Genomic DNA, 24,587 nt, shown 5'->3' with positions numbered 1-24,587 from the left:
CACATATGCTGCTTTTCTGCCAGGGACAGAGGGGAAACAACACCCTGCACACACACAGTTCCACCTACTATAGAGAGTGATGGGGAGTTCTAGATATGCACCAGGCTCTCTGGTTTATAATTTTAAGCACTTTTAAGCAACAACTTGAGAAATCTTTACTGGAATTAGTACTAGGTTTGCAAGTAGAATAATCAATCTTATATTTCCCACCTCTTTCATTTTTATTGTGCATTTTCGACATATGGTGAAAATGCAAAAATTTTTCCTATTTCATAGTGTGATAAAATAAATAATAAGCCTTCTGAATACTCAGCATGGTGACATCAGTGGATGACTAAATATCAGTCTAAGGAAACAGCTGACAAATTGGGATGGACCATGGGAAAAAGAGTTTTCTAAAACGGACAGTTTAGTTTACTGCCCACAAACAAGAATGTGGCTTTCAGGAACTCAGTGGAGAAGATTTCTTAGCAGGTACTTTTAAAAGCATTTGGTGTTAATTTTGTCCTTATTTGTAATTAGAAAAATCCTAATCTTAACAGTTGAATCATTTTCTGGAAGTAAATTTCATAAGTCTAGGCCAGCATAATTTAAATGAACATGGTCACTGGGCTCAACTTTGTGGGTTTTTTTTCCCTAGGCTGTTTGGAAAACTGAAGTGAAAGCAGCTGGAATTCCTTTAGTTTTATTTGTAAATTTGTTGCTTTTTAGATACATGGGGAAGAATGAAGTTATCAGAACATAGTTTTTGTTCTTTTTGGAATATCATCATATTTTGTTTGTGTAACTGTTTCCATGTCATTTTCCAGGGCTATGTAATAATGAAGTAGCAAACAAAAACAAAAATATACATAGTATATGACTGAACTAAGGGAGACTGAACCCCGCCAAAGTTGTGGAGTGAGATATACTCCTGTTTGGTCTATAAGTCACTGCTGATCATAAAATATAATACCAGTGGGGTCTCGACTTACGAACGACCCTACTTGCGAACAGTTCAACTTACGAACCTGCCCTATGGGGGAAATAAGGACTCGACATACGAAATTCCCTCGAGTTACGGACAGGAAAAAAGTGCCTCCTGCCTCCTCCCTCCCCTTAGAGGCTTCTGGAGGGGAAAAAGGGTCAGAAACTTAAATATAAATAAAAGAAAGTCACTTACCAGGCCTTGGTAGCCCCCAAACAGCAGGAAAAAGAGCAGGAAACAGCTAAAAGCCCACACCAGAAGGGAGCCTGGCAGCCATTTTGTGATTTCCCCCCCCCCCCACGCTCCTGCATCCTCCTCTCCCCACCTATCAGCTGATGGGCTGGCTCTGAAGAGGCTTGGGGAGGCTTGCTCAGCACCTAAAAAGCCTGCCTGTGTGTCTTTGTGCTGAAAAAATCAGCACAACATGCTTTAAAACATAATTTAAAATTGGCTTTGTTGAAAAAAAAAGATTTCTAAAGTGCTTTGCAAACTGTTCCCTGCCTTCCTCCTCGTTTCCTGAACCTAAGGGAAAAAAAGAAAAAAAATATCCCCCTCTAGTGGCATAAGGCGGAATAGCAGCTTCACGTTAGTTTCTATGGACGGAAAAGACCAGATACAGATTATATGGTTTTCAATGCAGATTCGACCTAAGAACTTTTCGACCTAAGAACCACCTTCCAATACGGATTAAGTTTGTAAGTCGAGACCATTGAAACATTGGTCATAACAAGTTACAAATCTACAATTACTAATATTAGAAAGGATCCCCTAAGAATAACTAGTTATGCACTTATAACAAAAAAGCAAAACTTAAGGGAAGCCCTGCCAAGTAGGAGATTCTACACCTGAAGAGCCAACACTATGAAATTCTGGCTATTATATCTGATAATGTAGTAGAACCTATTAGCAGGCACATATTTAAGAAGAAAGAATATTTAAGAAGCAAAGAAAAATACTGCATAGGAACCTGGATTGTAAGATCTATGAACCTCGGGAAGCTGGATGTGGTCAAACAGGAGATGACAAGAATAAACATTGACATCCTGGGCGGCAGTGAACTAAAATTGACAGGATTGGGCAAATTCAATTCACATAATTATCGTATCTACTATTGTGGCCAAGAATCCTGTAGAAGAAATGGAGTAGCCCTCATAGTAACAAAAGAGTGGGAAAAGCTGTACTGGGATATAATCTTGGATTCTTATTGAAATCATTATAGAACATCAAAGTAATCCAGGTTTATGCACTAACCACCAATGCTGAGGAGACTGAAATGGACCAATTCTATGAAGACTTACAACACCTTCTAAAATTGACATCACAGAAAGATGTTCTTCTCATTCTAGGGGATTGGAATGCTAAAGTAGGGAGTCAAGAGATAAAAGGAATAACAGGTAAGTTTGGCCTTGGAGTTCAAAACGAAGCAGGCCAAAAGCTAATAGAGTTTTGTCAAGAGAACAAGCTAGTCATCACAAACACTCTTTGCCAATAACACAAGAGGCAACTCTACACATGAAAATCACCAGATGGGCAATACCGAGATCAGATTGATTAAATTCTCTGCAGTCAAAGATAGAGAAGCTCTATACAGTCAGCAAAAATAAGACCTGGAGCTGATTGTGGTTCTGATCATTAGCTTCTCATAGCAAAATTCAAGCTTAAACTGAAGTGAATGGGAAAAACCACTGGGCTTGTCAGATATAATCTAAACCAAATCCCTTATAAATACACAGGGAAAGTGAAGAACAGATTTAAGTAACTAGATTTGGTGGACAGAGTGCCTGAAGAACTATGGATGGAGGCCCGTAAATTGTACAGGAGGCAGGAACAAAAACCATCCCAAAGAAAAGGAAATGCAAGAAAGCAAAGTGGCTGTCCAACGAGGCCTTACAAACAGCAGAGAAGAGAAGGGAAACAAAATGCAAGGGAGATAAGGAAGTTACAAAAAAAACGAATGCAGACTTCCAAAGAATAGCAAGGAGAGACAAGAGGGCCTTTTTAAATGAACAGTGCAAAGATATAGAGGAAAATAATAGAAGGGAAAAACCAGAGATCTGTTCAAGAAAATTGGAAATATTAAAGGAACATTTTGTGCAAAGATGGACATGATAAAGGACAAAAATGTTAGGGCCCTCACAGAAGCAGAAGAGATCAAGAAGAGGTGGCAAGAATACACACAGGAATTATACCAGAAAGATTTGGATGTCTTGGACAACCCAGATAGTGTGGTTGCTGACCTTGAGCCAGACATCTTGGAGAGTGAAGTCAAGTGGGCCTTAGAAAGCATGGCTAACAACAAGGTCAGTAGGGGTGATGGCATTCCAGTCCAACTATTTAAATTCTTAAAAGATGATGCTGTTAAGGTGCTACATTCAGTATGCCAGCAAGTTTGGAAAATTCAAGAGTGGCCAGAGGACTGGAAAAGATCAGTTTACATCCCAGTCCCAAAGAAGGGCAGTGCCAAAGAATGCTCCAACTACCGTACAATTGCACTCATTTCACATGCTAGCAAGGTTATGCTCAAAATCCAACAAGGTAGGCTTCAGCAGTATGTGAACCGAGAACTCCCAGAACTACAAGCTGGATCTCGAAGGGGGAGAGGAACTAGAGACCAAATTGCTAACATGTGCTGGATTATGGAGAAAGCCAGAGAGTTCCAGAAAAGCATCTACTTCTGCTTCATTGACTATGCAAAAACCTTTGATTGTGTGGATCACAGCAAACTATGGCAAGTCCTTAAAGAAATGGGAGTGCCTGACCACCTTATCTGTCTCCTAGGAAACCTATACATGGGACAGGAAGCAACAGCTAGAATTGCATATGGAAACACTGATTGGTTCAAAATTGGGAAAGGAGTAAGACAAAGCTGTATATTGTCCCCTGGCTTATATAACGTATATGCAGAATCCATCACGCGAAAGGCCGGACTGGAAGAATCCCAAGCCGGAATTAAGATTGCCGGAAGAAATATCAACAACATTTAATATGCAGATGATACCGCTCTGATGGCAGAAAGTGAGTAGAAATTAAAGAACCTCTTCATGAGGGTGAGCGAGGAAATTGCAAAAAACAGTCTGAAGCTCAACAAAAAAAAAAAAAAACCAAGATCATGGCCATTGGTCCCATCACCTCCTGACAAATAGAAGGGGAAGATACAGAGGCAGTGACAGATTTTATTTTCTTGGGCTCCATGGTCACTGCAGATGGTGACAGCAGCCACGAAATTAAAGGACTCCTGCTTCTTGGGAGGAAAGCGATGACAAACCTAGACAGCATCTTAAAAAGCAGAGACATCACCTTGTCAACAAAAGTCCGAATAGTCAAAGCTATGGTTTTTCCTTTAGTGATGTATGGAAGTGAGAGCTGGACCATAAAGAAGAATTGATGCTTTTGAATTGTGGTGCTGGAGGAGGCTCTTGAGAATTCCCTGGACTGTAAGGAGAACAAACCTATCCATTTTGAAAGAAATCAACCCTGAGTGCTCTCTGGAAGGACAGATCCTGAAGCTGAGGCTCCACTACTTTGACCATCTCATGAGAAGAGAAGACTCCCTGGAAAAGACCCTGATGTTAGGAAAGTGTGAGGGCAAGAGGAGAAGGGGACGACAGAGGATGAGATGGTTGGACAGTGTCCTGAAAGCTACCAACATGAATTTGACCCAACTCCAGGAGGCAGCGGAAGACAGGTGTGCTCTGGTCCATGTGGTCACAAAGAGTTGGATATGACTTAACGACTAAACAAAACCAACAAATCAACCTTAGGAGTTCAGAGCTATCTTGATTTTACCTCTTATAGCTCAGGCAGGAAGATACGAGGGGGTGCTGATTAGTATTGAGCCTTTCCCAGAAAAAAAATGAGCTGGGAAGCTATAACTGCTACACTATTCTACATATTCCCCCAGGAAGTCAATGCACTTGCGACATCTGTCCAGCAGCTTCTTAAGTCCCTGCAAATAAAATTCTTCCGACTGCTGGTGTAACCACTCATTTGCAGCATTAGTTGCCTCCCATATCGTTGTCCCTTTAGGTGTTTTTTGAGTTTGGGGAACAGATAATAGTCAGGAGGAGCCAGGTCAGGAGAATAGGGTGGATAGGGCATCACTTGAAAGCCTAAGGACATCAGTTTTGCCATTGTTTCACCTGCAGTGTGTGACGAGGCATTGTCATGCAACAGGATGACACCTTTGGAGAACTTTCCTTGACATTTTTTCTTGATGTTTTGCCTCAAGTTCATCAATAAAGCACAGTAATATTTTGCATTGGTAGTTGAACCCTGTTGGAGGTAGTCCACCAGGAGAACTCCCTTCTTATCCCAAAAAACTGCTGCCATTTGCTTCTGCACCAACTTTTGCACTCGGAACTTCTTTGGTCTGGGGGAGCCACTGTGCCTCCATTCCTTAGACTGTTCCTTTTTCTCAGCAGATCTGTCTCATTTCTTGCAAAACGTTCCAAAACAGCCATCGATGACTCCACACGTTTCCTCTTTTGTTTGGTTGTCAAAAGTTTGGGGATCCACTTTGCTGCCAGCTTTCTCATTTCCAAGTCGTTGTGGATAATGGCACCAACTCTCTCATGCGATATTCTCAAATACATAGTAATACTTTTGACTGATATTGGGTGCTCCTCCATGATCGTGTCATGGATGGCTTTCACATTTGCAGGCACAGAGACAGAAACAGGCCTTCCACCAGGTTTCTCACTTTCAACACCGAAATGGCCAGTTTTAAAATTGGCAACCTAACGTTTAACTGTTGCATATGAAAGGCCACTGTCACCCATAGTTTGCGACATTTCATCATGGATCTGCTTTGCACCTTTCCCTTGGAAAAACAGGTACTTGATTATGGTCCTATGCTCTTCCACATTGAACTTTTCTGGAGGGGCCACCATATTCACTTTGGACCAGAAAATGAAAGTTAAGTTAAAATCATAGGTAGTTGATTTTTGCACCTTTGAATACAGACATATTGGCCAATACACCCTGCAATTTATAGCTTCCTAGCTGATTTTTTTCTTGGTAAGGCTCAATACTTATCAGCACCCCCTCGTAGTAGAGCAGTGGAGTGACTGAGCAAAAGAATCTCATTAATATCTTGCATGATACTGTAAGACCCATGTCTATTAAAATTCTCCCTTCGCACTTCCAGCACTGTTGCTATGCCCTTGTTCCCTCAGCAGCTGATAGGCAAGACATGAGTGGGTAAACAATTATGCATAGATGCCCACCATCTAGACACTTCCTCCCCTTTGCTGCTTCAAATAATCTCTCCCAAGGACAGGATCCAGCTCCAATTCATTTTCTCTTCTTCTTCCTGCATACCCAATACTTGTCTGTTGGAGACACAGTGTAAAGCAAGGCAACACCAACTCCATCCTCTATGGATGTGGCCAAGGGGACACTTGTGGGATGCATCTACACAGTGACACTGCAAACCAGTGTCTGAGGGCATGCGGCCGTCTCCTGCAGGGGTGCTGCAAGTAGGTCTGCCGTCTAGGTAGTACCTCTGAGAAAAGGGGATGAAGCTGCGGTTTTGTCAAGGGGAGATGGTGATCCTCCCACAAGCAGACCAGAGACAGACAGCTGTTATGTGCATATATGGCAAAGGACTTGCCCACAGGCATCACAAAGACAGCAGTTATATCTTCCTGTTCCAGGACTGAAATGATGGAAATGTCTAGTGCTGGCTAGACAGCTTCAGTTTGGGCATATTTGCCTCCTCTTGGGTCATGTGGGACATAGCCACACCCTGAGGCAATAAGTCAGTAGCACCATCTGGCAAGAGTCAGTCTTGCCAAATGAGTGTATACTCCTTTCAGGTTCATAGTAATGTAATGGAGTCTGTTAAAGGTTTCATATGTTCTACCCACATGAAAACCTGGGCTAAAACTTTCTTCCTTGTTTACATAGGCAGGACATCCCATTAGGAAGAAGCCCTACTTCCTGTGTGAAGTCCAAGTTCTGCTCCTTCATCTCTCATCATAAATTGATACAGCAGATGATGCCTTATTTCCTCTGTTCCATTAGTCTTTCCACCTCTCTTCTGTTACTTCTGCTGCTGTTGCTGGTGCTATGTGGTGGGTCATAAATTCCCCTCCTTTTCCAGGATCACTGACCAGCCAGAAGCCCAGTTCAAATTGCACATAAAAATAAAAGCAGCACTGAGACATATGACAAAAGTCTTGGCTGAAAAATAGCTAAAGGACCTAGGAGTCAGCCTGTGCTCCAAAGGAATGTGTACTGCCCCCACCCTCAAGGGCTTTGCAGATGTCTGTTTCCTGCTCACTCTCCCACGGTCAGCCAGTTGCGATTTGTGAGATAAGGATGCTGTATGAATGCCACTCCTGTGACCTTTGGAATGAGAGCATAAAGCCCTGGGTGAATAGGATCCATCTGTCCTAGTGAGTAAAAGTGATTCTCTGATTCTGCATGGAAACAGGCAAAAATTGAGAAAGTGCAAACAAATAAATAAATAAATAAATAAATAAATAAATAAATAAATAAATAAATAAATAAATAAATAAATAAATAAATAAAAATAAGAAATGGTTCTGACTGGCCTCCCGCTGGTGTAATGTAAGTGCATCAATGAAATGAGGCTCACAAGTGAGGCCAGGGTAACTCTCTCAATCTGCCAAATGCTAAGCAACTGCTATAGTAAAGGCAGAGGCTTTAGTAGGAAGCCAGATGGGCAAGAGAAGCTCATGGTCTGAGCAGGGGAGGGCACCTCACTTCAACATTCCGTTGTGCTCAGATGCTGATGGAGCCAAGGGAAAGAACATTACAACTTTCAATACTAAGAAGTGGTAGTGGAGACTAGAATGGCACCTTGAACATGCAAGCAGCATCCCTCTCAAGGCAGTCTCCTAGGACAAGGAGCTTTGTCTGGTGAAAGTCCCTGCTCCAGTCATTTTAACTGTAGACAATTCTTGAGGTCCAGTTCTCTTCTGCCTGCCAGAATGGAAGCACTCCTTGGAGAGACATAGACATGCTGTACTCTGCAACCTTCTGCTTGGAGAAGGGATATATCGGTACATATTTATAATAAGTGGTGCCCTTGGGGACTTTATATATTACTAAATTTTGGTAGATTTGGTAGAATCCCAGCTGACTTTGAAGCATTTATTGTACAGTTTGCTCTGTTGGGTTGTCACACTAAGGCATGCATATTTGTCTGATGAGCTTGACACACAACTGATGCCTTCTGCTCTTGGCAGCATTTAGGGGATTGGCTTCACTGGTTAAAATATGAAGAAGCTGTTGGTTGTCTATATCAGAAACAGAATACAGTGGCTACAGGGTTCAGAACAAGCCAGGAGCTCAATCTTAATGCATTTATCTGAATGCATGCATTGTCACCTGCATTCAGTCATACAAACTGTACAACAATTAAAACTTAATATGATGAGCCTGTCACTGGCCAGATTCTTCTTTACCATAGATACTGCTGTGGTGAGTCAGCTGTAGAACTGTTACAAAATAAATGGCATTAACCCTTTTGCCCAAGGTACTTTAACTCTTCAACAGTCAGTGTTCCATTGATATTTGGTAATGAAACACCTAGTTGGCAGATTATTTCTTTTTTATCCCCTGACAGTTTTACCAGAGATGGAAAAGAAGGATTCTTTTAAAAAGTTTTGTGTTGCCACCTGTCAAATTGCTCTGGCTGCTTTTGTAGTAAACAGAAATTCCCTACAGGAAGTCTCATCAATTGCTGATACAGAAGGCATGCAAGGCATGCCTTCCCTGGTTCATATAAGGCAACAAGAAATGTCTGTTGTTGGCCATTTTAGGAGGAAAGCTTCTTGTCTCAATTGTTAGACTGTGGAGGAGACTAGGATAATGCCTCTCCCTACCTCCCTTCCTGCTTTGACCTACTTACCTACTAACAGCCCTAGAACTGAAGCTGTATTTAGAGGGGAAATATTCCTTAGAAGTGCATTTGTTTTCTGCTCGTGTTGCTAAAAACATAGATAGTGAGTGCCATCTACAGACTTGTTTCATAGAGCAAAAGCTGTAGGAAAACCTTTTCCAGAGTTTCTTAGTTATAGAGTGTGACCAGCACAATCCTGGCTAATCACCTTTAAAATGTCCTTTCCTTTTCTTAGACCTGCCTTAAGCCCAAATCACTAGAGTCAAGCAGATTATTAATTCAAATGTAAAAGTAAGTTCTTTATTTAAATAGCACAATGGTTAAAAGGCACATTCTTGAGCTTGAAATTATATTAATAATGTGAGTCAACTTTTCTACTCCAAAATCAGCTCTCTGCTACAAAGTTTCATAGCCCACTTTGAAACACAGCCTTATTTTCCCTTGATACAATTTAACTCCTTCTGGTTACTACAAGCGAGAAAGATCTTGGAATCATCATGGATCACAAGCTTAATGTGAGTGAATAGCGTGATTTGGCTGACTAAAAAGACAAACGCTATTTTAGGCTGCATTAAGAGACACAGTGGTGCCTCGCACAACGAGTGCCTCACACAACAATAAATTCACACAACGATGGCTTTTTCTGAAAAATTTGCCGCCTCACACAACGATGTTTCCTATCGGGAATTTTCGCACAACGATTTTGGGACTATGCTTCACAGAACAATTGTATTTTGGGTCCCCTGTTTCACTTAACGATGTTTTCAAAAAAGAGCGAGAAAGGTGGCTGTTTGGCAATGCTAATTTGTTCTTCTAACTGCCTGTACCCAGGGTGCATTGCGCCTGTGCAGGGAAGGGATAAAAAACCTTCCCCATGCATCCTGGGTTTACCTTCCCACATGCAGTTCAAAGGTTGGTTTTGCCTCTTTGCTCTGTCTTGTGGGTGCTTTCTGTGCTGGAGAACTTTCAAAGGTAAGCTTGCATTTCTTCTCCTGGGTGGGTGGTGGGTTTTACAGTGTATCTGTACTGTACTGTATTGCAAAACTCTGATGATTTTTGCAAGGGGGAATTTGGGTCTGTCTGGCTTTGGTTATGGGGTTTTTTTCATTGGGGAAATTGCAGGGGGTTTTTTGGCTGGGGGTTTCTGTGGATTTGTGTGGGATTTGAATGCCCAAGTTCAAACCTGATTTTAATTGGTTGGGGGGGTCTATGTATCTCAATGGGGCAGAAATTTTTTTACCAAAAATTAACGAAGACTCAGAAACTGTTTTAAATCCTTGGACTCGTTAGTGCAGCTTGTGAAACCTTTGCAAACTTAATCTGGCTTTGTTCTGAGTCTTCGTTAATTTTTGGTGATTTTTTTCTCCCTCATTGAGATGCCTTGAAGCCTACTCAATGCATTTGAATGGCGGATACATTGTTTCACACAACGATGTTTCCTATGGGAATTTTCGCTTAAGGACGGCAAACCATTCCAATTGGAACGGATTATCCGGTTTTCAATGCATCTCTATGGGAAATGTTGTTTCACAGAATGATGTTTCACAGAACAGTGGTTTTTTTTTGGAACCAATTAACATCGTTGTGCGAGGCACCACTGTAGTTTCCAAATCACGTAAGGCAGCGGTTCCCATCCTTTTTCGGTCTGCGGGCCGGCTGGGGAAGGCAGGGCATCCCCCGCGCTTGTGTGCATGTGCGAACAAGCGCACTCTCTCGCATGGGCGTGGGTGCGCTCATGCGCATGTGCAAACAGCACAGTACTTGTCTGGGAACGCACACGCTCATACGTATGTGCAAACGGCAGCACAACGCTTGTCTGGGTGCACATGCGTGCATGCGTGAACAGTGGTGCAGCACTCACATGGGCATGCTGAAGCATGCACGCAGCCCCATCAGGGGCTAGATGTTCCTCCCACAATTAGCATAAAATATTAGCTTATGCTAATACCTGTGCACTAGAGGATGGTGGGAAGAACACCTAGCTAATGCAGTTAGCATAACAATGTCCAGTGAAAATTGCACATAGGAACAATCATTTTGCAAAGCATAACATCACCCCAAAAAGTCATCGTCTAGCAAATTCCTCGTTTTGCGAGGTAATTGTCTAGCGAGGCAGCACTGTCAGTGCTACATGAAATAAGCTGATGTGCAATAATCATGCCACATGAGCAAAGAAACACTCTGGAACCTGGATAGCTGTATCTTGGTTCCTTTTGAACTGTGCTAAAAGGCTTGATAATCCTCAGCACTGTAGTTTTAGAGAACTAGTCCTTTTGGAGAAATAATGGCTTGTTTGAATATGGTGGTGGGGGTGGGCTGTAAAACAAGAAAACTATACTGAACAAAACTCACAAAATCAATGCTAAATACACTTTGTTGCCCAAAGCAACAAAATTCTGCCTTCCTTATACCACAGATTCATATGCTCGCTCTATGGTATCGAATGAAGCAGTATGCATACCTGGACAGTATGATGTAAACAGAAAAAGTTATTGCATCCAAGGGCCTTGAATCCTTAGATTGTGGGAACCGCTGCTGGAGAGCCTGTCCCAGCTGCAGTTGTAAAAAGGGAGAGATCTCTGATAAGAAATACACTGCAGTCTTTCATTTAATTACCAAGCATGCCGCCGGTGATCACCAGGAAAATGTCTTCTCGACTACGTCCGGGGCACCTCTATTTATTAAATAAGCATATTTGCATAAGATAAGCTTTTGCCCAAACAGGCGTCGAGTGATTATCAGTTTTAAGCAGGGGTCTCAAACATGTGGCCCGGGGGCCATTTGCGGCCCCCGCCTTGTCTGCCCCCCGAAGCGCCCATGCATCCTCTGTTGTCAAGAGTCAAAAAAAACCTTGCCTCACTCGCCAGCTCTCTCCCAAGACAGTGCCTCTTGCACCCTCCATCCGGAACTACAGCTGGCCAGTTCCGGATGGAGGGTGCAAGAGGCGCTGTCTTAGGGGAGAGCCAGCGAGCAAGGCGCACTGCCAGCCCTTTTCCCCGAGCGCCACTCCACCACGGAGCGATGCCTGAGAGTGGAGCTCGCTCCTGGCCCGTCCTCGAAGAGTACCTCCAAGCCACCAACAGCAGCCACCACCACCGCCTCTTCCAGGGAAGCGGCTCTCTGGCTCTCTTTCTCTCTCAGCACCCCAAGCACCAGCCTGGCTAGTGACCGCTTCAGCGCTCAGCGGTGCTTCCTCCTCCTCCTCTTAATCCTGCTTCAGCCGCCTCGGCTCTGGAGGCTGCCTCCAGCAGCCCCCAGGTAAATTGAGTTTCAGACCCCTGGTTTTAAGACATTCCACACTTGCGCAGAGAAGAAATAAAAGAACAATACATGATTATGCCAAGCACTGCTGGTGCATCCCTTTGCAGCCACAAGATAGAGCTCTAAAACTGAAAAAAAAAATCCCCCATTAGATTGTTAGCGGAAGGATGATGCATGGGGAAGGTCAGTGCTATGTGTTATTCTCTGTAACACTGATGTTTCTTTGCACAACCAGCTTGGTACAATCCTGATCCCACTCCTTTGCCTTGTCTGAAGGCTTTCCACTTCTGTGGGAGAGATCTAGGTGTTTATATCCTTGAAATCAGTAGTTGGTACTCCATAGAAAGAATATTTTATTAAGTGGTGCTCTTTATTATTTTGTTTTGATGGCAGTTCTTAGTTTACCCTTATCTCTTCTTTGTTGAGTTGAATTTTTAAAATGTATTTGGATATGAGAATTTTTGTGATAGGAATAATAAACAGAAATGAGAACTAAAAACATGCAACTAACCATTTGAACTCAGTGATGATTTTGTTATGCACTAATTATGGTATCTCAGAATGGTAGATTTCTGCAATTTAGACATTATTTGTCAGATATAGGCTGAAAAAAGGCATTACAAAGCCTCTGCAAAAATAGCACTGCAATGTCCACTGTTTCATACAATAGCTTTCATACCACAGCTCACAGGTCTCCTAAAAGAGAGGTTCCAGGGGCAAGTGTACTCCTAAATCAGCTGAACTCAGTCCGGATATTCAGCAAGGCAGTCCTACTTACTCCTTTTCCCAAGTCTGTTCAAATTAGCAATTAACTGAGAGAAAAACCAAGATAAAAATAATGAGTTTTGGAGTATGCCAAGACGAACAAGACTCAGGCAATTAATGGACTCAAGTAGCATATCTGTGGCCTACAAAATAATCCTTGCAGGTTTGCTGCTCAAGAGACCAAACATAAGATTTTAAGAATTATTGTTTTATTAGAAAAATAATTTAGAGATATTCAGTTTGTTGCAAAGCATAGCATTCAAATACATTTCCATAAATCAAAGCAGTTAGAACTTTAGTAAATTCCAGCTACAAAAATAAAATAAAAAACTCTAAAAATAGCTTGAAAGGTAGGGAAGGCATAGCTCCCCTTTCTCTATCCTTACTCTGAACTACATTCTAGCATAAAACTAGCATTTGGAACTAAAAAACTAGCATTTGGAACTCAAAAATCCATCCTAAAAATCCAAGCAAAAATCCTAGGCAAAAATCAAAGTCCTTTCTCTGTCTCCTTCTCCATTTTCTTCCATGTTGGAACAACCCTTCTTCTCCACTCTCCTGTAACGTAAACCAATCAGAGTGACGGGCTGTCTCTTCACACTCTGTCTCCATTTCCCATGGGATGTGCAGGTGTTGTTGACCATCTTCCTGATGTTGTGTCTTGACCCTTATCATCTGTGGCCAAGCTTGCTTCATGGAAATTTCCAACTAGCTCTAAGAGAAAACAGCTTCTCGAAGCATCTAGCTAACAGAGACCAATATGGATTCCTTCTCCACAGTTCCATGACTACATATCCCATTCAGAAATTACATTTTAGCCTTAATAACCTAAACCATGACACCAACCTAAAAGTATTTTGTGGCACAATTCATACAACCACTTGTATGAATTACAGTGTCTATGTACGTCACAACATCTTGTGGGTCATCCTGGGTGATCTGCTCCCAATTTTGTTTGATTAAATCAAGTGGACCTTTAACTTTTCTCCCAAACAAAAGTTCAAACGGACTGAACCCGGTACTGGCTTGTGGCACTGATCGATAAGCAAACAAAAGGGATTGCAGCTTCTGGTCCCAATTGTTTGGATTCTCTGCCAAGTAAGCCCTAATCATGCGCATCAGAGTCCCATTGAACTTCTCCGTTAACCCATTACTTTCGGGGTGATAGGCAGTGGTTTCCTTGTGTTTAATTCCACACATTTGCCATAACCGTTTCATGAGCTTTGATGTAAACGATGTGCCCAAATCTGTGATTATTTCTGAGGCAAATCCCATCCTGGACATATACCCCACCAAGGCATCTGCCACTGTGTTAGTTTCGATATTAGTCAAGGGTATGGCTTCGGGGTACCTCGTGGCATGGTCCACAATGGTGAGAATGAACCGGTTCCCCCTCTTTGTGGCCTTGGGCAAAGGTCCCACAATATCCACTCCTATACATTTGAATGGGGTGTCAATCACAGGCAAAGGGCACAACTTCGCTTTGGTCCTGTCACGGTTATTCCCCTGCCTCTGACACACATCACATTGTTTACAGAACTCCTTGATCTGCTTCCCTATTTCAGGCCAGTAAAAATTTTGTGTGATTCTCTGCTGTGTTTTGTTCACCCCTAAGTGCGCAGCAAACATGTCAGAGTGCCCCCTTTGTAAGATCATGGGGCGATACTTTTCAGGTACCACTAGCTGACTTCTGATCCCATCTCCCCCTTTTGAGATATTCATCAGGGTCTCTCTATATAAAATTCCCTTTTTCTCGCGAAATCTCGCTGGGGTTTCAGGTGTTAGCTGGGTGGCTGTCACCTTTTCAAAACACTTTCGGAGAGTGGCGTCTGCCTTTTGCTCTTGGCCAAATTTGCTGTCCGTGGCTAAGGTTTCTGCCACGGCTTCGGGACTACCCTCATCTGCTTCAACCTCGGGCTCTTCAGTACCCCCTTGAACTGTCCCCGTGGTAGCTTGTGAGCGTGTAATCACTAGCACCCGTTTCACATGTTCAGCCAGGTCATTTCCCACGAGCACGGCTGCTGGCAGAGTCGATGAAATCGCTAGCCGCCAAACTCCCCTCCAGCCTTGAAAGCTCACAGGTACCTCAGCTACTGGCAGTGAGATCACCTGCCCCTCAATCCCTGCCACCTTCAAGCTCTCATTTGGGATTATATACTTCCCAGGAATAATGTCTGGATGGCACAGGGTCACCTGGGAACAAGTATCCCTTAGCCCCCTATACTGATGGTCAAGTATTCCTACGTCCACCCCTGCGGTCTCAAACAATTGCGAATCTGTCCTCACTAGTAAGCAGCGCTTGACCTCCACAAGAGGACCATTTTCCCCAGCCTGATCAGCAGATGTAACTGTTCCAGATTGAGTAGCCATGGCAACAGGCTCCCTCAATGGCAAGGAGCTTTGCTCTGTCTGGACACAGAACACAGCTTTTGGCTTGGTTCCACTCAAATCATGAGGCAAATTTCCCTTTAGCTGCTTTAATTTCTCACACTCTGAGATTAGATGGCCCTTTCCTTGACAGAAATAACATTTTCTGCTGTACTTGGAGTCTTTCTCATCTGGTTTTGGTTTTCCCTCCAAAATCTGAGGTCTTGGTGGTTTCATGTCTGAGGGCTTCCCTTCAACCTGGGCCCCTCCCCCTTGCTGGTTTTTCCCTGGTCCCTGAGAGTACCTGCTGTAGGTTTCTTTGGGCTTACCCACAGTTTTCCCCTCAGCACCTAAGGGCTTCCTTATTTGGTAAATAAAATCTGCGATCTCTGCCGCTTCTGCCACCGATTTAGGTTTCCTCTCCCTCACATGGAACTTTAGTTCCCCATGCAGGACTGAATAAAACTGTTCCAGCGCTATCAGGTCTTTGAGCTGCTGGAAGGTCTCTGTCCCCTCCTGAGACAGCCATTTCTCTAGCAACCTCACCAGTTGGGCCCCCACTTGGGTAAAAGTCTGCTCTGGTTTTTTTGTGAGTGACCTGAATCTTTGCCTCAGCTGTTCCGCATTTATCCCATGTCGGGCAAACACCAGTTTTTTAAACTCAGCGAAGTCTTTCAGCAGTTCCACTGGCATCTCTGCATAGACTTCTGCCAGGCTGCCACTGATTAAAGATCGCATAATGGTCATCTTCTCAGTTTCCCTTACTGAGAAGTCCACAAACGCTCTTTCCACGAGGGAAAAGAACACCTCAGGGCAATCTCCCTTGTGGTACACAGGGAATTTCTTCAGGTCAGTTTTAGACAGGCTGCCTTCCCCATTCCCTGGGTTCCCCTCATTATTATTGTTATTCCTATTTCCACTCATCATCTCCAGCTTCTTCAGCTCAAACGCCATTTTTTCTAACTCAAATTGTCTTTGTTTCTCCCTTTCCCTTTCCTGTTTCTCTTCCCTTTCAAACGCCATTCTTTCTCTCTCCAATCTTTCTTCTCTTTCCATTCTCTCTCTCTCTATTTCAAATTGTCTCTGTTTCTCTCTTTCCCTTTCCTCCATCTCCCTCACCCTCAGCTCATGCTGTTGGGCTAGGAGCATTCTTCTGAGTTCTGAGGTCAGTTCTCCCATGCTCTCATCCTGCACTGAGCCAAATTCCTCCTCAGAACCTTGTTCTCCCTGTGGTTCTCTCACTTCCCCCATTTCTGCCATTTGGCTTCGAGTCAAGGGCATAATCTCCCCAGAACAGGCTGCCTTCAAAAGTCAAGCCTCAAAATAAAACGACGACTTTTTTCCTTTTGCCTCAGAAACAGCCTTCTATAGACTGCTGCTGTTCCTTCAGCACCAACTTGCAACTGTTGCCAGGCAGAATCCACCCCCTCTGCTAGGCCTCTCAGCAGACAGGCTAGATCACTGTTACTTCACACAGTTTTGCCTCAGCCCTTTCCCGCCAAAACAGGTTGCCTCAGAGCTCCCTAATCTAGTCCCCCCAATCCGAGTGTGCACGTTCTTCCACTAGCCTACCTCCCCGTGAGGTAAGCCTAGAAGATTACCTACGCGCCCTCAGATTGTCCCTGACTAGACCCCCCTTGCTCTGGGCACACTTGCCAAGGCTTTGCTGGACCACTGGACAACTGGACTAGTCGTATCCCACACGCTGGACACCAATCAATGTGGCAACCCCAGACCTACTGGAGTACGCCACCATGTAGTTATGCTGCCACCAACCATTCCCTGTAAGGAGTCACCAGGAATGGATTTTAATAAATAAAAGAACAAGGTTTATTGAAATAACAAACAGGGTAAATAAAAGAATCAGGTAAATAGGATAATGTAACGTGGCATAGTCCTAATCATATACATACAACAGATTTGGTTCCCCCAGAACCCTTTAAGGTAACGCACAGACCCTGAACCTATCAGTTCTGGCTACCTAAAAAGAAACCTGAACCTATCAGGTATGTACTAACTGACCAACAGTTGTACCCAGTCTGACACACAGACTCCAACTCCTAACTCTCCACACAGCTCCAAATATATATACAGTACAGCTCCTCCCCCCTGATGTCCCGCCTTCCACTCCCCATAGGATGGAACTTTCCCTCCAAACCCATGACAGACAGGTACCATCAGTGCTGTATGTGACAATGGCTATCCCAATATTTATATGTCAAATGTTCTCTTATTGATAGCTGTACAAAAGTACAGTGGTGCCTCGCTTGACGAGGATAATCCGTTCCAGCAAAATCACTGTAGAACGAAATCGTCGTCAAGCGAAAGTAAAAATCCTACTGAAATGCATTGAAAACCGGTTCAATGTGTTCCAATGGGCGAAATACCTCAGCATCCAGTGAAGATCCTCCATAGGGTGGCCATTTTCTGGTGCCTGTAAAGCGAGGAATCCGTCCTAAAACACAGCGGGGAGCCATTTTACACAGTGGGCGGCCATTTTGAAAGCCCAACAATCAGTTGTTTTGATGGTCGTTAAGCAAAAAATCAGTTCCCGAAACAGGGAACTGATCATCGTGAAGCAATTTTTCCCTATTAGAACATAGTTTTGTGATCGCAAAAGCAATCGCAAAAACTTCATTGTTAAGCTATTTCCTCGTCTAACGAGGTAATCGTCAACCAGGGCACCATTGTATGAGCCCAAATTTTGCCTTACGTTTCAAGGAACTATGACAACAATGTATTCTCAAAGGCTTTCACAGCCAGGATCCAATATGGTTGTTGTAGGTTTTTCGAGCTGTTTGACCGTATTCTGGAACACAGCCAAACAGCCCGAAAAACCTACAACAACGATATGGCAACAATGATTTTGAGAGATTAACAAAGACACTCTACATGATGAATTAGATGATGGCACTTTACACAGACGAGGAGGCACAACATTTTGAGTGAGGGACTGAGTGGATACTAGAAGTGGTGTTCATGTTTAACATTCTGAGTTGTTGCTTTGTATACTCATTTAGACAGCATATTGTTTTTGAGCATGTTAGTGCTTGAAGAAGTGAAACACATCAGGGTGCAGCTGCACATCTAAAGAACTGCAGATTCATTTGTGTTCAATTGCTGTGAAATTGCACCAGGGAATTTGAGTCTGTTTGCTTTAAGTGTCCACACTTAAATTGAACTGCTTGCAGTTCTTCTTGCAGCCCTGCATTTGGCGCTCTTCGAATAACTTCATTAATAGGCAGTGAGTCAGGCTTTTTCCTATCTCAACTGACAGCTTCTAAACTTTGATAGTTTAGCTCTTTAAAAATGAAATAATAAAATAAATAGGTGTGTAGCCCTGGAGGAGAAACTTTTAAAAAGTGAAGAAAGAAGAATCTTGGAGAGAGGCTTTGTTGTGGAAGTGTGTGCTGATACTGTTCTATGTATGTGTGCTCATGAGGTGTAAGAGCTAAGATGCTTTGTGTGTACCCATGTGTGCACACCTCATCCTCCCCTTCTGCATCAGTTGAAGTGATCATATGCTTGAACTGATATGAAAAAATGCAACTTTTTAAAAAGTAGAAGGGTCTCTCACAGCGAGGAAAACCTATAGATTAGTGGTGTCAGTTGATTCACATTTCCCATTGTGTCACTGATCAAAAGAAAAAAGAACTGAATCAGCCCATCCAAAACCTATTGCATTTCCCATATGTCATTGCTGTGGTCACCCCCTTGGTTCACAAAATAAGCATTTTCTATCTTTGTTAGGTAAAGGGTGGTGTGTTGTCCCGTTCCCCCCCCCCGCCCATTATTGTATGTGTGATAGTGGTTTCTCAGGAGCTGTTTCTGTTTATATTCTCAGGGCCAACCAGGACTTCTTGGGCAGCAAGGCCCCTCTGGCCCCCCTGGAGTGGAAGGTATCCCAGGACTCCCAGGGCACAAAGGAGACAAAGGTGAAAGAGGCCATCCAGGAACCTCTGGGCCAAAGGGAGAACTGGTAATTATAAAAATCCTTATAGGTCAACGTAAACATAAAGAACAAAAAACAATAAATTTATATTTTTATCATGTTGTTTTTTTCATCCTAGGGACAAAGAGGGATCACTGGCTTTCCTGGTGCAGATGGTATTCCTGTAAGTAGCTATTCATTTCAGATATCAACATCTGAAAGTCATATGTAAACTTCTGCCTATAATTAATTCATCCAATTTTGCATGCATCCCTTATACCTAATAATGGCTTTAGCAGTAAGTTATTAGAAATAGTGAAGTGATTTTCAATCGTCCAACAATTTTAAAAATAGAATCAAGATAAAAATAACAATGAAAAGATTAAAAAGTGTAAACATCTCAGCACTGTTGTTGTTTTGTTGTTTAGTCGTGTCCGACTCTTCGTGACCACATGGACCAGAGCACGCCAGGCCCTCCTGTCTTCCACTGCCTCCCGGAGTTGGGTCAAATTCATGTTGGTCGCTTCACTGACACTGTCCAACCATCTCATCCTCTGTCATCCCCTTTTCCTCTTGCCTTTACACTTTCCCAACATCAGGATCTTTTCCAGGGAGTCTTCTCTTCTCATGAGATGGCCAAAGTATTGGAGCCTCAGCTTCAGGATCTCTCCTTCCAGTGAGCACGCAGGGTTGATTTCCTTTAGAATGGATAGGTTTGTTCTCCTTGCAGTCCAGGGGACTCTCAAGAGCCTCCTCCAACACCACAATTCAAAAGCATCAATTCTTCGGCAGTCAGCTTTCTTTATGGTCCAGCTCTCACTTCCGTACATCACTACAGGGAAAACCATACCTTTACTATTCGGACTTTTGTTGGCAAGGTGATGTCTCTGCTTTTTAAGATGCTGTTGAGGTTTGTCATCACTTTCCTCACAAGAAGCAGAAATCTTTTAATTTCGGGGCTGCTGTCACCTTCTGCAGTGATCATGGAGCCCAGGAAGGTGAAATCTGTCACTGCCTCCATATCTTCCCCTTCTATTTGCCAGGAGGTGATGGGACCAGTGGCCATGCTCTTAGCTTTTTTGATGTTGAGCTTCAGACTGTTTTTTGCAATCTCCTCGCTCACCCTCATTACAAGGTTGCTTAATTCCTCCTCACCTTCTGCCATCAGAGTGGTATCATCTGCATATCGGAGGTTGTTGATATTTCTTCCAACAATCTTAATTTTGGCTTGGGATTCCTCCAGTCCAGCCTTTCGCATGATGTATTCTGCATATAAGTTAAATAAGCAGGGGGACAATATACAGCCTTGTCATACTCCTTTCCCAATTTTGAACCAGTCAGTGTTTCCATATGCAGTTCTAGCTGTTGCTTCCAGTCCCATGTATAGGTTTCTCAGGAGGTAGATAAGGTGATCAGGCAGTCCCATTTCTTTAAGGACTTGCCATAGTTTGCTGTGGTCCACACAGTCAAAGGCTTTTGCTTAGTCAATGAAGCAGAAGTAGATGTTTTTCTGGAACTCTCTGGCTTTCTCCATAATCCAGCGCAAGTTAGCAATTTGGTCCTTAGTTCCTATGCCTCTTTGAAATCTCACTTGTACTTCTGGGAGTTCTCAGTCCACATACTGCTGAAGCCTACCTTGCAGGATTTTGAGCATAACCTTGCTAGCGTGTGAAATGAGTGCAATTGTACGGTAGTTGGGGCATTCTTTGGCACTGCCCTTCTTTGGGATTGGTATGTAGACTAATCTTGTCCAATCCTCTGACCACTGCTGAGTTTTCCAATCTTGCTGGCATATTGAATGTAGCACCTTAACAGCATCATCTTTTAAGATTTTAAATAGTTCCACTGGGATGCCATCACCTCCACTGGCCTTGTTGTTAGCCATGCGGTCTAAGGCCCACTTGACTTCACTCTCCAAGATGTCTGGCTCAAGGTCAGCAACCACACTACTGTATCTGGGTTGTCTGGGCTATCCAAATCTTTCTGATATAATTCCTCTGTGTATTCTTGCCACCTCTTCTTGATGTCTTATGCTTCTCTGAGCTCCCTACCATTTTTGTCCTTTATCATGTTCATCTTTGCACAAAATGTTCCGTTAATAGCTCCAATTTTCCTGAACAGATCTCTGGTTTTTCCTTTTTTTATTATTTTCCTCCATTTCTTTGCATTGTTCATTTAAAAAGGCCCTCTTGTCTCTCCTTGCTATTCTTTGGAAGTCTGCATTCAATTTTCTGTATCTCCCTTGCATTTTGTTTCCCTTCTCTTCTCTGCTATTTGTAAGGCCTCGTTGGACAGCCACTTTGCTTTCTTGCATTTCTTTTTCTTTGGGATGGATTTTGTTGCTTCCTCCTGTACAAAGTTATGAGCCTCTATCCATAGTTCTTCAGGCACTCTGTCCACCAAATCTAGTTCCTTAAATCTCTTCTTCACTTCCAAGGTGTATTCATAAGGGCTTTGGTTTAGATTATACCTGACAAGCCCAGTGGTTTTTCCTACTCTCTTCAGTTTAAGCTTGAATTTTGCTATGAGAAACTGATTATCAGAGCCACAATCAGCTCCAGGTCTTGTTTTTGCTGACTGTGTAGAGCTTCTCCATCTTTGGCTGCAGAGAATATAGTCAATCTGATTACGGTATTGCCCATCTGGTGATTTTCATGTGTAGAGTCACCTCTTGTGTTGTTGGAAAATAGTGTTAGCGATGACCAGCTTGTTCTCTTGACAAAAATTTATTAGCCTTTGCCCTGCTTCATTCTGAACTCCAAGGCCTAACTTTCCTGTTGTTCCTTTTATCTCTTGACTCCCTACTTTAGCATTCCAATCCCCTAAAATGAGAAGAACATCTTTCTTTGGTGTCAGTTTTAGAAGGTGTTGTAAGTCTTCATAGAATTGGTCCATTTCAGTCTCCTCAGCACTGGCGGTTGGTACATAAACTTGGATTATTGTGATGTTGAAAGGTCTGCCTTGGATTCGTATTGACATCATTCTATCATTTTTGAGATTATATCCCAGTGCAGCTTTTCACACTCTTTTGTTGACTATGAGGGCTACTCCATTCCTTCTACGGGCTTCTTGCTCACAATAGTAGATCTGATACTCATCTGAATTGAATTCACCCATTCCCGTCCATTTTAGTTCACTGACGCCCAGGATGTCAATGTTTATTCTTGCCATCTCCTGTTTGACCACATCCAGCTTCCCAAGGTTCATAGATCTTACATTCCAGGTTCCTATGCAGTATTTTTCTTTGCAGCATTGGACTTTCCTTTTACTTCCAGGCACATCCACAGCTGAGCATTAGCTCTGGAGCTACCTGTACTTGTCCTTCACTCTTCCTCAGTAGAATGTTGGATGCCTTCCGACCTGAGGGTCCCATCTTCCAGTGTCATATCTTTTAGCCTTTTGTTTCTGGTCATGGGGCTTTCTTGGCAAAGATACTGAAGTGGCATTGCCATTTCCTACTCCAGGTGAATTGCATTTAGTCGTAACTCTCTACTATGACCTGTCCGTCTTGGGTGTTTCTGCACGGCATAGCCCATAGCTTCACTGAGTTACTCAAGCCCCTTCGCCACGACAAGGCAGCAATCCATGAAGGAGATCTCAGCACTAGTATGAAACTAAATGCTTTTTGGTGATGGTGCCAACCTTGTGGAACACTCTCCTAGGAGAAATCCTTTGGGCTCCCCTTTGTCTCTCTGCAGGGACACAAGCAAAAAAAATTCATTCCAGTCAGTTTTAACATAGGATCTGCTGCCTTACATCGTTAGCATCTCAACACTAGTATGAAACTAAATGCTAATGATGTAAGGCAGCAGATCCTATGTTAAAACTGACTGGAATGAATTATTTTTTTGCTCGTGTCCCTGCGGAGAGACAAAAGGGCGACCAATGGATTTCTCCTAGGAGAGTGTTCCACAAAGTTGGCACCATCACCAAAAAGGCCCTCTTTCTTGTCTGCCTGCCCCTGCGCAGTCTCACAAATAGACAGATAGCTGGGCCTTTAATGGTGAACAAATCACTGCAACAGTTTTTAGGGAGATAGGCATGTTACTCTGTTTCAGCAACAACAAAAAGCAAGCTTTGTGGGGCCTTTATGACTAAAATATTATTTCAGCATGAGCTTTCTTGGATTACAGCCCATTTCTTCTGATAAATGTAATGACCACTGTATCCTCCTGACCTGTCTCTCTGGAATGGAATTTGGGAGCACTATTTTTTGGTGGCTCCAGTCCTTCCTGGAGGAGAGAACTCAGAAGGTAGTGCTTTTCAAAATGGTAGCCACTGACCTGTGGAGTCCCTCAGGGTTCTGTTTTGTCTCCTGTGTTATTTAACATCTATATGAAATCACTGGGAGAGATTATCTGGAGTTTTGCAGTTCAGTGTCACCAGTATGCGGGTAACATCCATTTCTACCTCTCCTTGCCACCTAAACCCAAGGAAGCTACTTTGGTTCTAGATCAGTGTCTGGTGTCAGTAATGGAATGGATGAGAGTGAACAAACTGAAACCTAAGCCGGATAAGACAGAAGTGCTCCTGGTCAGCTGAAAAGCAGATCAAGGAATAGGGATGCAGCCAGTACTGGATGGGATTACATTCACAAAGCTACAGTATTGCTTTGATTGGATTTTTAGTACTACTTGTGTTTTCCATTTTTGTGTTTTCCATTTTTCAGAGTGACTTTTTTGTATACTTACTGAGCTTTGCCTTAATATTGCCTATTAATGTTGTAAGATGCCTCCTTATTAATTGTTCATAGTTTTAAATATTGTCTTTTAGTGATGTTAACCACTGTTGTATACTCATTATTTTCAACTTTAAATATTGTCTTTCATTGTTTGTAAGCTGCTTTGGGTCCTTTCAATGAAGAAGTTGGAGTAAAAATATTTTAAATGAATAAATAATAAATAAAATCCTCTCCCATAAGTTATGCCTGCAGGAGAGTTGTGACATCAGCAGCAGCAGGAGACTGCCTGTAAATAAAGAGTTCTTGTTTCAATCACAGGGCTTCCTGACTTCTATCTAATCAGTCTTGATGCATGCAAATCAGGTGAGCCCTCAGATGGAAGCAGGAACTCTTCACTTATTAGGAGTATGTCCCTGCTGGATGACATTACTGGCAGTGGCACATTAGAAAGTTCCTGCTTCCATTCCATGCCTTGCCTGACTTGTGCACAAAGAGGCCAACTGCAGAAAGATTGGGCACTGTGAGATTGAAGCAGGAACTTTTGTATTACTGACAATCTTCCCCTGCTGGTGACAAATTTTGCTTTATGCAGGGGCAATTTATATAATCTGTCTCTCTCTGCAAAGAACTGTCTCACTGCAAAACCCATTGACACTAGTTAAATATTTTCTATTTCCTATTTGCACAAAATATAAAGAAGCAGCAGATGTCAGCATTTAGATTGTTGTCTCATTCACCCATCCTC

At 43.0% G+C, this 24,587-nt stretch overlaps 1 protein-coding gene across 4 annotated transcripts in view; it reads left to right on the top strand.

Annotated features, from left to right (window-relative positions):
* The window catches only part of COL4A2 (collagen type IV alpha 2 chain), a 410,505-nt gene that overhangs the window by 97,055 nt on the left and 288,863 nt on the right, over positions 1 to 24,587 (top strand). For all 4 annotated transcript variants that reach the window (XM_072992602.2, XM_072992648.2, XM_072992721.2 and 1 more), the window contains 2 exons: positions 19,075 to 19,209; positions 19,301 to 19,345. In XM_072992602.2, the coding sequence (XP_072848703.2) occupies positions 19,075 to 19,209; positions 19,301 to 19,345 (180 nt within the window). The remainder of the gene's footprint in view (positions 1 to 19,074; positions 19,210 to 19,300; positions 19,346 to 24,587) is intronic.

Source organism: Pogona vitticeps, chromosome 1, assembly GCF_051106095.1.
Source record: "Pogona vitticeps strain Pit_001003342236 chromosome 1, PviZW2.1, whole genome shotgun sequence".
Lineage (NCBI taxonomy): Eukaryota > Metazoa > Chordata > Lepidosauria > Squamata > Agamidae > Pogona > Pogona vitticeps.
The sequence above is the reverse complement of the archived record's forward strand: the minus strand, read 5'-3'. Positions and strand labels throughout refer to the sequence as shown.